Raw genomic sequence first — 13,381 nt, 5'->3', positions numbered from 1 at the left:
GCGATCTGATACATTCTTTCCTCTTTCTTTCACCTACGGTGCAAGATGTAATCACATTTAGTCCTAATACTATTCTTCTTGCATTTTATCATTTGAATACATTTTTATTTCTTCATTTTTTCTTTTCTAAGAAAAAATGTATTTCCATTTACTTCCTCTTGCTTCTTCCTAATGAACGCTATATTCTTTGAAAGCTTGAATTTCAAGTCAATGGCTCCTGTGGGCTTGTTCCATATGAAGAGGTTTCATCTACTAAATAATAATAATGATGATAATTTCCTCCATAATGATTAATTGCGTCTTTTACTTCTGTTCTAGGCACTGCCTATATCAAATTTCTTTTTCTCCCTTCCTGTGAGTTTCTCTATTTTCTGTTCAAACTTTTCCCTTATTTTATCTCATATCCTTCCCTTCCTCCACCGCTGTTCTATATCTGTTTCTTTTGATTCGCCCTGTCTTCTGCAGTTTGCAGTCAATTTTATCTGGTGTCTTTACGCTGTCCAACTTTTCTATACTGATTATTTCTTCAGTCATTTTACATCCCACTTTTGCATGCTCTGTAAAGCTTCTTTTACTTTTGTTGTAATATTTTCTCTCCTCCCTTTATCCCTTTCTATAATTAACTGTTTGTTCAGCATTCACATTCAGCTCTATTCTGATCGGGTTATGATCCAATATGTTCAAGAATTCTTTTCTATTAACAACTATAATTTTCTTGTACACTTTGTTATCTAATATTTCCTGGTTTATTACACTTTTCTGAATTCCTCTTTACAATTTATACACGTTGTTATATCTCTCATCACTATCTGGTAAAGTTAATCCTGCTGACAATCTCCATTATTCTTCTCCCATTTCGTTTTCCACCTGATATCCTATGAACCATAAATGTCCGTTGAAGTGTCCCCTGTTCATTAATAATTCTTTTGCATTTTCTGTTTTTCCATGTAATTCCTCCGATGCCTTTCCGTTCCTTTCTTTTGCATCTGCATTTTCTTTTATATCCAGTGTATCGCTGCTTTTCGTATTTAACTTCTCTAGGTCTAGGATCGTGTTCTTCTGCAATATCACCACCACCCCTGCCCCTTTCTTGTCTTTCGGCTCTCTCATTGTTTTCATTTTGCGTTCTCCTTTACTGTCATTTATTTTCTCAACCGCTTACTTTTTCTCCGTTATACATAATACATTAAGTGCCTTGTCATTCAGCATGCTTTCCGTTTCCACAATTTTTCCCTATTTTTCAAATTGAAAACAGGAATCACATGCCTTGAAAACTCTGCCCAGAGGAGTATCACAAGTTGGAATTCTAGAACTCACACTATTTAGCAACATTATACACTATCGAACTACCCTGGGTAAGGAAACAAAGACGAAGTAAAACGTTTGTCATATGATCACTTCTACCTAGGTATGGACAACACTGAAGATATTGTGACTAAAATAGGGAATATAATGACAGAAGTAGGCGTTGGATAAAAAAAGTAAATAAGGATAAACCAGAATGTATTTTAATATGCACCCCCAACCCAAAAAAGATTAAAAACTCAATATTAAAACAATGAAACTGAATTATACATAGGTATAACAGGTGACTAAATACACAGAGGTAGACCAGGTAAAAAATGAGAAAGTTAGGAGTCATCAACAATGAAAATCTGATATGACACATCAAGCATATTGAATATATTGAAAATAAGACACTGTCACATGTAGCCTTTATAAAAAAAATATATCTGTCAATACCTAAGAGGTCCCGAGAATAGACTACTGTAACCAAGGCCAAAAGAGGTCTACCCAATTGGGTGGAGTCGCCTCCCACCTGGGGGTAACTACGTAGGCAATGACGTATTTTAGAGGTACCTGCTCATTACGGTAATTCACCTGCTGACGCAATAAGTAGGTAGACAAAGCTCCGCCTACATGGGGGATTTGGGGGGAAGTGAGCAGACCTTCTCTTTCTCTTGGCCTTGACTGTAACAATGTCTATAATGGTTTACAAAAGTATTCACCAAAGAACTGCAAGCTTTGATCAACAAAACGGCAAAATTATTAATGAATAAATTTCCATAGGCGAATGCCTCTCCTATCCTTATTAAGCGTCATTTGCTACGAGTTAAAGTATGAATTGCATACAAATATGGATTTGGACGTACAATGCGATAAAAGATAAGTGACAGAATATGTAACAGACTTCGTACAAAAACAGGCAACGGTAAGCATTATCACAAGTATGAGCACGGGCAAATATAGAGCAATAATGATACTGTAAAGAACCTTTGAATATAAGTCACCTAACATTTAAGAGACACTTAAGATGAAGCTTACTGAAAAACAAGTAAGACACTGAAATTATTTATTCAAGAAAACTATAAACTGTCAAGAAATGTCGTAGAGAAACAAATGGGGTAATCCTGGTGGACCAAAAACAGGTCCGACATGAGAGGTTCCAAAATATAAACATGAATGAATGAAAGTAGAATGATGATTGTGTTTATGACTCTACAGCTACAAAGGAGACTTAATTAAATCTTACTGTTTTCCTGCACGGAGAGGTTCCAAAGAGGGGACACATTATAAAATATATAATAATGTCGATTGTCCCAAGATCATGGCGCTAGACAGAAGAAGAAGAGGATCATCAACAATCCCCCGCGGTTGCTCCCTCGTGAGACTAAACCCATACACAACAACGTGCTGCATTTTGTGTTTCGTGATATTTCATTTTTAAACAGCATGGGCAAAATTAAAAGCGAAAACTCATCTGATAATCCAGAAGTCAAGGTTAAAACAGAGAACGCGAACTATGACTCAAACATTAAAATTAAGACGGAACCTTCCAACGATGCCAATGTGAACGGCGAGGAGGAGCTCAGTTACGAACAGAAATTAAATTTTGTCAACGCGATAGCGCAACCCATGGCGTCGAAAAAAACAGCCGGACGAATATTTAAACTCATTAGGAAAGGTAAGATTCAAATCTCAACTTACACTGCCTGTGGCATCGTTGGTACCCATGGTGGTAATTTTTTTTAAGACCAATTTTAGGGGCTACGCAATTTTTAGGTCATAGCCTACTGATTTTATCTGCCTGATAGTTTCTTTGGACACATTTTCCTCCACCCCATAAGCCAGGTGGTAGAACTAGGCCTATGGGGTTGCTCCGCATCGGGTATTACCTTGGAAATTGACCTTTCCTGTAGTATTTTGGTTGCTTATTAACAATTCACCTCTATTTTTTGGCTGTCGACTGTAATTAACTTGCATTTAACATCAGAACTGATATTTTATTGTATGCTGGCCCTCCTGGAGTGCTATCGCACATGCACAGTTTTATAGCGTAGGGGAGCACCTGGTAAAAAGTGGAGTTTCCTTCATCGGGGTTTGGGGGTTGAAGCCCCCCGACTAAGTGACATGGCCTGTTTGGTTAGGATACGTTAGGTTAGTATAGTTCCTTTAATAATAAGTTTTCTTAGCCAATCCGTTATTGAACGAATGGCTCCCTAATGACTTGCTCATGCACGGTACCATTCCATAACAACAACAGAGTTGTTACCCTGTAGTTTTACCAGCCAGGTAAGGAAGGGAAGGTCTGGTTAGATCAGGTCACTGCAGTCTAGGTAGGGTTAGGTTTGGGTAAAACTGAAGACAACTACCACCACCCCGGGGTTATGGTAACTTTTAGTTTCTGTGCAAATTGGGCACTGTGTTCGGTACCAGCCCCTTGGGGATAAAAGTAAAATTTTAAGCAAAAGATGGCAAATACCATAAAGGCAAACAAAAGACGTAACGTATGCAAAACCAAAAACAAAAGTTGGCAAATATTCTGGTGACTGACAGGAGCCAGGCCGCAGTAATAGTCAGATATTCTGGTTGATGAATGGCGGGAGCCAGGCCACAGTAATAGTCCTCAGTTTTACCAAACTGAAGACTACTGCCGCACCCCTCAAATTTGGTAACAATTAGTTTACATGTAATATTGGCACTGTGTTTAGTGCCAGCCCCTTGGGGATGAACATAAAAACAAACAAAAGACAATAAGTAACATAAGCACAAACAAAAGATGAATATAAGGTTGTGCAAAAGACAATATATAAGTAATATAAGCACAAACAAAAGACATAAACATTAACAAGAACACAAGCAAAAGGCAGTAAATGTTATAACCACAGATTGGCAGGATCCAGGCTGCAGTAGTAGCTTTCAGTTTGAACTAGGTATGATTTCGTCAGCAGAACCTTTGTCCTTTGTTCTTAACTGTATTCCATTATTTGCTGAATTTGTTTTTCACTCTTCCCTCTATAGCCAACAATTATGGGGACCCCAGTAGGAAATCAGAGTTTTTGGATGGGAGAAAGCTATAAGCAAGAGCAATGCATGAGTCAGAAAGGTAGGGAATACATAAGTTGCAGCATAATCAGTAAAAAAGAAAAAAAAAATACAGTTTTGTGCATCGAGTAACACTCACCAAAAAATTTGTAGAACATGAAGACTCAGTAAGGGACAGTTACTTGGTTGCATCCTAATCAAACTTAACTGAGGGTTGAGCCCTTAGCTAGCCTGAGGAGAAGACCCCTGCCTAACCTGACATAGACCACCATAAAGGTTAGAATGAATTATAAGGATGCTTTATAATCTAACTTAGGGATTTGGGTTGTTACTGTATGTGGTTGGGGGTTGGTTTCATGTACCCTGGAACCCCCCCCCCCCAACTTAACCTAGAGTACCAAAGAAGTCAGAATGAAATACAGGGGTGCATCCTAACCTGACCTAAGGTATCAGGACCTTACTTGCCCAAGGGTCTGGGGGAGCTTCACCCTCCCTGGATCCCCCATCCCAACTGGATCTAGACAACATAAATTTAGAGAGAAAAATTTGGTTGACTCCTGTGAGAGTTTGGGAAATGAAACCTGATTATCCCTAGTGTGTAAATAATAATAATGAAGGTTGTGTTGTTTATAATTTTATTTGTTAATACAATGAAGTTTTGCTTTTTTGCCTTGCAGCAAACCAGCATAAGACACCTCAGCAGAAGCCATGCTTGTATATTGGATTGAAGAATGTCCAGACTAGAATAAGAAAAGGTGACAAAGGGTAAGTTATTATTTTCGCTGTTACAGTTATTTTGAGCACCCTCAATTTTTAATGTTTCACAATAGCAGTGAGTAACTCTGCTGACATGTACTGTTGTACACGCAATAAACATACATTTACACCAGAGGAAATTGCATAATGAAAAGAAAAGTAATTGAAATGGAAAAGAAAGAAGAAACAAGAAAGTGATTGCACAGTCCAGATATTGAAAAAACCACTCAATCATTCCTCCAGGGCTGATGGGAATGCCATCACATGTTGCTTGATTTAAGAGTTTTCTTTAAGAAACATACTATTTCAGGTTAAGAAATATGGAATCTTGAAAATTGTTTAAATTTAATATTTGCTGACATAAAATCACACTGTAATTTTTTTAAAGAAAGTTCTTTAACCACAGAATAAACTCGGTTTTCTGAAGACAGCTGTTATTGCAGAGAGGCTATCATAAAGAAATTTTATTGTACAGTATTTTACAAATCGGGTTTTTCATGATTTTATAAAAAAAAAAAAAAGATTTTAAAGATGTGTCAATGAGTCAAAAGTGACACTGAGGTTAGATTCTCAGTAATTTTTTTATTGTTACAGTAGTGAGCCCAAGAGTTACTAAAATTTTGTGATCTAAACCTAATCCAGTACTCTAACATCCTCCATACTCCGTACTAATTGTTTATGCTGTATATGCAGACTTCTTACTAAAATAAAACATGTTCAAGTTATGTGAGTAGTTTGCTCTTACTTAAAGTGGTTGCTTGTATATTGTAGATTCATCTTAAAAGTTTATAATGTAGTTTTATAATCTGTCAAAAGTATAATGGTATCAGTTTTTTATTTTAATTTTCAGAATTGTGATATTCGCTGGTGATGTTTCTCCTGTGGATCTCATATGCCACCTTCCAGGTGTTTGTGAAGAAAAAGGGTTGCCGTACATATATGTCCCAAGTCGTCGTGATATAGGATCAGCCATGGGCAAAAAGGGTGGCGCTCTTGTTGTTCTGATTTTGCATCATTCTGAATATGATGACTCCTACAACAAAGTCACTGAAGACGTAAAGAAAAGTTCAAAGGCATGTGAAATATAAAAAATGTTATAGTCATTAAGTAATTGTAATTAGTAATTGTTGAAGGTTGAATGATGTCTTAAAGGAAAACAAAGATTATAGTGTATGGTAAGTAGCATTTGATATTTTAATAATGGTATAACATTTAGGCTAACAAGAAAGTAAAAAATTTATCTGGGAGCCTAATGCCATTGATGTAATAATTTGGGGCCAGTGTTATCAGTTATGTTAGGTAATGTTGATTACTAATTATGGTAAATTTAAATAAGCAACTTTGGTATGTTGATATTGTTGAAAGCTGCTCTGAGGTAACAGGGCTGTGGAACTTATGACTGGGTCCTCTTTTATCAACTTTATCCAATTTTCACAAAGACTTACTGAGTCGCCTTAAATTCTAGTGCACTCTATTTTTATTTTAGTATTTTATAGTAGTCATTTCATAACAAATGACCACATTTTACTTATAATTTATTTCCTACCTTCTAAGCATTGAATATGGATCAGTTGAAAGAATGTTTAGATGTGCTCCAGAATTAATGAGAAAATTTTGCTCCTTTGTCTTTCAAATAATTTCTGCAAAATAGCTCACTTTTGCAGCAGTAAAATCTGTTCTTTGTTCCTCTCTGTTAGTTCTTCCAGAATAGCACACTTGTTCTCTCTCTCAGTAAAATTATTTGTTTCAAACAATTCTTGCAAAATAGCACAATTTTGTTCTCAGTAAAATTATTTGTTTTTCAAACAATTCTTGTGTTCTCTCTCGGTAAAATTATATACTGTGCTTTCAAATGATTCCTGGAAAATAGCACACTTGTTCTCCCTCTCAGTAAAATTATTTATTCTTGGTAAATAATTTTTGGTTTGAGTTTTGGAGATAATTGTTCTATCTCTCAATGTGTACTGGAAATGATCATAAAGATTATAGTATGTCCAGAAAACACCATACTTTATTCTGATTTTATATATATTATGTTATAAAACTTTAAAAAGGTCCATAGTGTTTTATTTTAGTGTTTTGTGCTTTTGACACAACATCCATCCTGGTAGTCCAGATAAATAATCATACACCTTTCAGTGATTGCAGTACTTGAAAAAATTCTAGAGAGGAATAGACAAGTGACTTGCATTAATGATAAACTATTACTGTACATGGGAATAGGGAAACAGAACACCCATGTAAATATGTGGAAAGAACAAATTAAGGAAAATTCATGAAGGCAAATAATTTCAATTTTAAGTGAATATTACCCCAAGTAAAATATGCAAATATCAATTAAGTAAATAGTACCTTAAGTGCAATATGGAAATAATTTCAGTTTAAGTAAATACTACCTTAAGTATAAAAACAAGGGCCATAATTGATGCAAGTAGACCTGCAATTTGGACCAGGTAATAGTTCAAAGTTGACTTTTCAATGCCATGACCAGCAATGGTACATATATTGTATTGAGCTTGTAATTTTTTTTCACAGAAATTAAACAAGAAAGCAGCAGCTTTAATGAATTGTTTATATACTTAAAATGTTACCAGAATGAAACCGGAGAGAAACCACAACACTGGAAAACTTAAAAAACAAAGGTGATTGAATAGAACAAAAGGCAAATGGTTGTTCAAGGTATCATAGAATTTATTTTTGATGATGATACAAGATGAAATTGAGGAACACTTATAAATGAAGAAGACAGTGAGTACCAGGCAGGGTTCATAGGAAGATGAAGAATTAAAGAGAATACAGTATCTTGATCATACAGTACTGTATAGAAAGAGTTATATAAACAGTAAGCCTCCAATTAGTAATTGCTATAGACTTGAGTAAAGCTATTTCGGTATTACAGAAGTTATTAGAGAATACAGAATTCACATTTGAGTTGGATGCAATTGCAAAAATATACATATATAAGGGTGACAAAAGGGAGGGTACAGAGCAAGAAAATAATGTTACAAGTACTGTAGAATAAGACAAGGATGTACAGGCTCAATGTCACTGTTGAAGCTATTGAATATTTGACAATGGTAATTAAAGAGGAAGGATAAGGATTTAAAAGGAAGTTAAGAGGACGCAAGTCATAATAAAACCTAAAAACAGAAGCAAGAAGAAATTGTGTTATAGAAATAAAGAAGAAAATGACATTTTAATACATATGAAAGATAAGCCAGAGTACCGAGGAAGTAGTGGAAAACATACCAATATATAGGAATTAAATTAGTCAAAGGAATGAATTCAAAACCCAAGAAGGGAAATGTCTGAAGAAGCCCAGAGGCTAGCATACTTAAGGTACCCATTCACTGAGTAGAACTGCGACAAAGCAGTGAAATGGAAAGCATTTACGAGCTATTGCTATTCCGTCCATTTTATATGGTGCTAATGTAATAGATTTGACATTATTAGAAGTTGATAGCTTACAAAGAATTAAACAGGGTATACATGAAAATATTGGGTCTCAAAAAGTATAGTTATTGCCATACAAAGGAGAGAGATAGGAGCATCTTTTATGACGACAAGGGTGGTGGATGGGAAGCCCAAATATACAAATAGCAACCTAATTGGAACAAAAAGAAATACTGAAAAAGTTAATATGGACATACAGTACAAGAAAAAGAAGGGAATAGTGGAAATCAGTAATAAAGTGCATATCAGTCTCAATGCAAGGCAATTAAAGGAAATGGCAAAGGAAAAAAAAAAATTAAAAATAGTTGGATAATGATAAGCAGGAACAAGAGTTAGAAAATAAACAGTTTAAAAATATACAAGAAATGGAAGAGAACTGAAACAATTAACTTCCTACTATACTTTTGCATCACGGTGATTTTTTTTTCAGAGACAGATGCAACAGGTTAAAAGTGATACAGCTGCACCATAAATAAAAATACAAGAGGAAGTGGCAATTGCAACTTCTGTGAAAATGAAGAATATCTAACCCACTTAATTTTTATTTTGGCAGGAATACAGAAAAGCGAGACGCAAAGTGGTTGTATTACAACAACCATAAGAAGATGATAGTGTGAAGGTAATACAATATTCAAAATAAAACTTGGAGAAAAGGACACAAGACAGTAAAATAAGAAAATACCCATAACTAGGGTAACACTGCATTAGCAAGTGAGGCGCAGCTGCAATCATATTTGGAACAGATACAGATTCTTGTAACAGCCAGATCAGGAAGATAAAGGAGATCTGTTTAGAAAGGAAGCTCAAAACAGGAAAGAAGATATCAAGAATATACAGCACATACCGTAGAGAAAATATAATTGAACCAGCATAACCAAAGGCAACATAAAACGCGCCATGGAGCCGTTGCAAAGGAATAAGTCCTTTACTACCACCACCAGTCTACCGAGATGCCAATGTTAAATTTCTTTAACTTACCTGAAGAAATCGAAAATGTCAGGTTACGGAAGACGCGAGCGCCCTGATATAAAGGGAATGACTAGCCTGAAGGTGGACAATATCCCACCTGGAATACTCTGTGAGGATTTAAGACGTTTGTTCGAGAAGTTTGGTGAGATAGGAGATGCTCACATCCCGAAAGACCATGAAAGATACGGGGAGAACCGTGGGTTTGCCTATGTCAGGTAGCTATGCAATAAAGAATATGTATAAAGCTAGAAATGTTATTTGGTGTTGACCTATCAATAATGATAAGGCTAATTTCGGTATTATTTCACTTATGGACATTAATTGCTTTCAACATAAAATATAGGTTTTTCTGTTGTATTATGATGTGATTTACATGATTTTGAGGTTTATTTCATCGCAATGAATACTTATCCTTCCCCAGCAATGATATATATTGTATACAAAATTAATAAAATTATGACTTGTCAGAATATTGCACCCCTTCTCCATATAATACGGCAAAACTGTGTTTACTGATTACAGTTTTGCCGTATTAGCTATGGAGAGGGGGTGCAGTATTCTGACAAGTCGTAATTTTATTAATTTTGTATACAGTATATCATTTGCCGGGGAAGGATAAGTATTCATTTGCGATGGAAATAAACCTCAAAATCATTCAAATCACATCATAATACAACAGAAAAACCTATATTTTATGTTGAAAGCAATTAATGTCCATAAGTGAAATAATACCCTAATTTCTTTGGTATTTCTAAGTGAGAGCTCCGCACGGACTATTGCCTTGGAAATTTATTTTTCGTATACTTTTAGTGTTGCTGATGAAGGAGATGGTGGTGTTTACTGTCGGTCAGTTATTGTTAACCTCATAAGTCTCCAACAGGGAGCCATAGGCTATGTTTAAGAAGGGATTCACTAAGGAAACCTATTATAAAAGGAACTATACCAACCTAATGTACCCTTACCTAACCTAACAGGCCATGTTACTTAGAAACTCCACTTTTTACCAAAAGCACCCCCATAACACTGCACATGCACAATAGCATTCCAGGATGGCCAGCATACAACTTCTGAGGTTAATTATAGCTTAATTACAGTCGATCGACAAAAAATAATGGTTAATTCTTGATAAGTAACCAAAATGCTGTAGGAAAAATCAATTTCCAAAGTAATACCCCATGTGGAGCTATTGCATAGTTCTACCAGTTCTTTTTTCAAATAAATTGTACCAAAAAAAGCTTCTGGTAGTTCTCTGTTGATAACTGCTGTCAAATTGTCATTTCTAACACTGCTAAAATAACCTATAGGTATTTCCGGACAGTTGTTGATGTGGTTTCAATGAATTTTACGTTAAATTTCATCGAATGTGGTTGGTTAACCCACCACAACCCCTCCAATGCCTTGGGTGGGTTTAAAGGGCCCCATAGACGTTATGATCGCCGGATCCAGTCGTCTGAAACGGAAATAAACCTCACTGCCTATGGTGTTCTCCTCCGACCAAAAGTGGGCGGAGTCCGTCAGCCTCTCCTACCAGCTCGCAACCTGCCATTGCCAGGTTTGTGGCTTCTGTTTCAGTCATGAGACAACCAATATCACTGTACGAGGGGTTGCTGACCACACTTTGCTTCCATGCCACTAGCCGTTCCTTGGGGCATGTAATCTCAGAGACAAGTAAAGCAATTATTCAAGTTATGTAACACGAGTTTACAAAGTTAAAAAGTAACTATGTTGCATATACAGCATTTTGCATAGTCTAGTGGTAAATAGTCTACTATATATATGTGTATATGTATGTGTATGTATGTATGTATGTATTAGTAATATTGTTTACATTACATTGTTATTTTCCATACCTAAAATAGAAGTTGATGATAACATTTTCAAAAATATTTCAATTTTCCTTGTATAAATTAAAAATTTTCTGTACAAAAAAGTTGAAAATTTTATGCTTACTTAGAGCCAGAAACATAGGCTTAAGAGCCTATTCTGCTTTAACGGATCTAGACCTATTGTATACTAGACTAGCCTATATACCACTAGACTATGCAAGATGGTGTACATGCAACAAAGTTACTTTTTACCTTTGTAAACTTGTGTTGCATAACTTGAATAATTGCTTTACTTGACTCTGGGATGATATGCCCCAAGGAAAGACTAGTGGTGCGGAAGTGAAGTGTGGCCAGCAACCTCCCCTACAGTGCTATTGGTTGTCTCATACAAGTGTGCTTTTTATTTCTATAAGAGAGGAGACCATATATAATAATTCCATGTCGGTCTGCTCATCCATTCTTGGATAATTAAACCAGTCACCAGGGTAAAGTTTCAATCATTAAATAAACTAGCGTGAGATCATTCATTTCTCTTCTCCAACCATAGTTTAATCCAGGTTCTCCTTTTTCGCTGGGGTTTTCCGATTTCTGCTGCAAGAGCGCAGTCTATAGCATCATCACTAAGCGGAGTGGACATGCCTTCCCTTGACCAGGTTTTGGCAAACTGAAGTGAATCCAAATGTCAATGGGCAATGTGGATGCCGGAGTTAGGACAGAACCTGATCTGCCAGTTGTATAGCCAATGGAGCCCCTTAGAAACTATCATGGGAGCAAATGCAAAGGAAGGGGTCAGGGCTACTATAGGCCTAGCAAACCCTTCTGTAGTAGGTATTTCAGAGGGAATATGACTTAACCAGATTTACCTTCACCTGACCTGACCTTGGACGCCTTGTCCATACTGACCCTCTTTCCAGCCTACCTCTGGGATCGCCCAAAGTTCTGACCATATTGAAAGAGGTGAGGGTAATGCTGGAGAAAAATGTTTTGAAAGTTGTAGGTCACCTCTTCCCTGGCTTCTTGACCTGTCTGTCATTGGGATCAATCCAGTTTAACTAGCCCAGGTTACCATTCACAGTCATGGTTACACATGGTTAGTACTGTACCATCCTATGGGTGGAATCCATTCTGCCATTGGTAGTCAGCTTACTGTGGAGCTCTTGTGGTTGTGCAGTGAATGGGACTGTGCATTATACAAACCCACACACCTGACCGCCCTCTTGGACAGAAAAGCCCTTCACTTGAGGTTGGGCTTAGGTCGGTTTTGTGAACATGGAAGGTTTCTGGTCCCATTTCCACCACTGTCTCCTTCCTAAACAGTTGACAGTCCAATCTGTGTTCATGTGGGTTATAGGTTTATATACAGTATTATAAAATTAATCTAGAATACAAAACATTTACCCAGATAATTTGGGTACGTATCCCATTAACGGATCTTTTACCTCTTTAGAAAACCATTTTTTTTTTATAAACTTAGCTGGTTGGCCCTTTGTCAGAGCAGTATTCTCATAAGCCAGTGATTTGTACAGTACTGTATTTTGTCTTATTAACTGATTTAAGCCTTTCATTTATTGATGGCCTATATGAATTTGACTATTTTCTCATTTGCCTTCAGATTTTATGATTCCCGAGATGCCAAAGATGCTGTGGAGGGCATGGATGGTCGCAGATACGAAAATAGAGAGCTTCGAGTTCAGATAGCAAGGAATGAACGTCCAGAAACACCAAGATGGTCAGAATCGCGAGAGCTGACGGAAAGGAATGAACGTCCAAAAATACCAAGACGGTCAAAATCGCCAGAGCCGATGGAAAGGAATGAACATCCAGAAATACCAAGACGGTCAGAATCACCAGAGCCGATGGAAATTTAATTTTGTTATAGATTGTAAGATAAGAATAAATTTATTTATTTTTTAAATTCATTTATTTTTTTATTGTTTAGCATCTTGTGCCTCAACTAAGGGATCACATCCATGAACTTTAATAATTCTTGATATTACAAATGATTAATTTTTAAAAGTGATTTCCATATATGTAGACAGTCACAAATAATT

At 36.2% G+C, this 13,381-nt stretch overlaps 3 protein-coding genes across 5 annotated transcripts in view; 2 read left to right on the top strand and 1 right to left on the bottom strand.

The window, feature by feature from the left end:
• The window catches only part of RpS21 (ribosomal protein S21), a 73,267-nt gene that overhangs the window by 21,001 nt on the left and 38,885 nt on the right, over window positions 1-13,381 (bottom strand). The gene's annotated exons all lie outside the window — the stretch shown is intronic.
• On the top strand, window positions 2,610-7,139 carry NHP2 (NHP2 ribonucleoprotein). The gene is made up of 3 exons (XM_067094245.1): window positions 2,610-2,965; window positions 5,004-5,091; window positions 5,933-7,139. Exons 1-3 carry the CDS (start codon window positions 2,734-2,736, stop codon window positions 6,168-6,170), a joined length of 558 nt encoding a protein of 185 aa, XP_066950346.1. The 5' UTR covers window positions 2,610-2,733; the 3' UTR covers window positions 6,171-7,139.
• Window positions 8,320-13,249, top strand: LOC136832730 (uncharacterized). Of its 3 annotated transcripts, none has more exons than XR_010851296.1 (3): window positions 8,320-9,719; window positions 10,919-11,056; window positions 12,943-13,249. XR_010851296.1 is itself a non-coding variant. In XM_067094244.1 (3 exons), the coding sequence occupies exons 1-3, from the start codon at window positions 9,529-9,531 to the stop codon at window positions 13,026-13,028; spliced, it is 525 nt and encodes a 174-aa protein (XP_066950345.1). In that variant the 5' UTR covers window positions 9,083-9,528; the 3' UTR covers window positions 13,029-13,249. The 3 variants fall into 3 exon arrangements, 1 of the variants encoding a protein (XP_066950345.1); XM_067094244.1 differs by having other exon boundaries at window positions 9,083-9,719; window positions 10,809-11,056; XR_010851295.1 differs by lacking the exon at window positions 10,919-11,056.

Source organism: Macrobrachium rosenbergii, chromosome 50, assembly GCF_040412425.1.
Source record: "Macrobrachium rosenbergii isolate ZJJX-2024 chromosome 50, ASM4041242v1, whole genome shotgun sequence".
In the NCBI taxonomy this organism is placed as follows: domain Eukaryota; kingdom Metazoa; phylum Arthropoda; class Malacostraca; order Decapoda; family Palaemonidae; genus Macrobrachium; species Macrobrachium rosenbergii.
Note: the sequence above shows the minus strand (reverse complement) of the source record. Positions and strands in the feature narration are given on the sequence as shown.

Coding starts and splice junctions, on each gene's coding strand:
- NHP2 (XM_067094245.1), top strand. CDS start 2,734: ATGGGCAAAATTAAAAGCGAAAACTCATCTGATAATCCAGAAGTCAAG. Junction 2,966..5,003: donor ATTTAAACTCATTAGGAAAG/GTAAGATTCAAA, acceptor TTTGCCTTGCAG/CAAACCAGCATAAGACACCT. Junction 5,092..5,932: donor ATAAGAAAAGGTGACAAAGG/GTAAGTTATTAT, acceptor TTTAATTTTCAG/AATTGTGATATTCGCTGGTG.
- LOC136832730 (XM_067094244.1), top strand. CDS start 9,529: ATGTCAGGTTACGGAAGACGCGAGCGCCCTGATATAAAGGGAATGACT. Junction 9,720..10,808: donor CGTGGGTTTGCCTATGTCAG/GTAGCTATGCAA, acceptor AATAACCTATAG/GTATTTCCGGACAGTTGTTG. Junction 11,057..12,942: donor TCGCAACCTGCCATTGCCAG/GTTTGTGGCTTC, acceptor ATTTGCCTTCAG/ATTTTATGATTCCCGAGATG.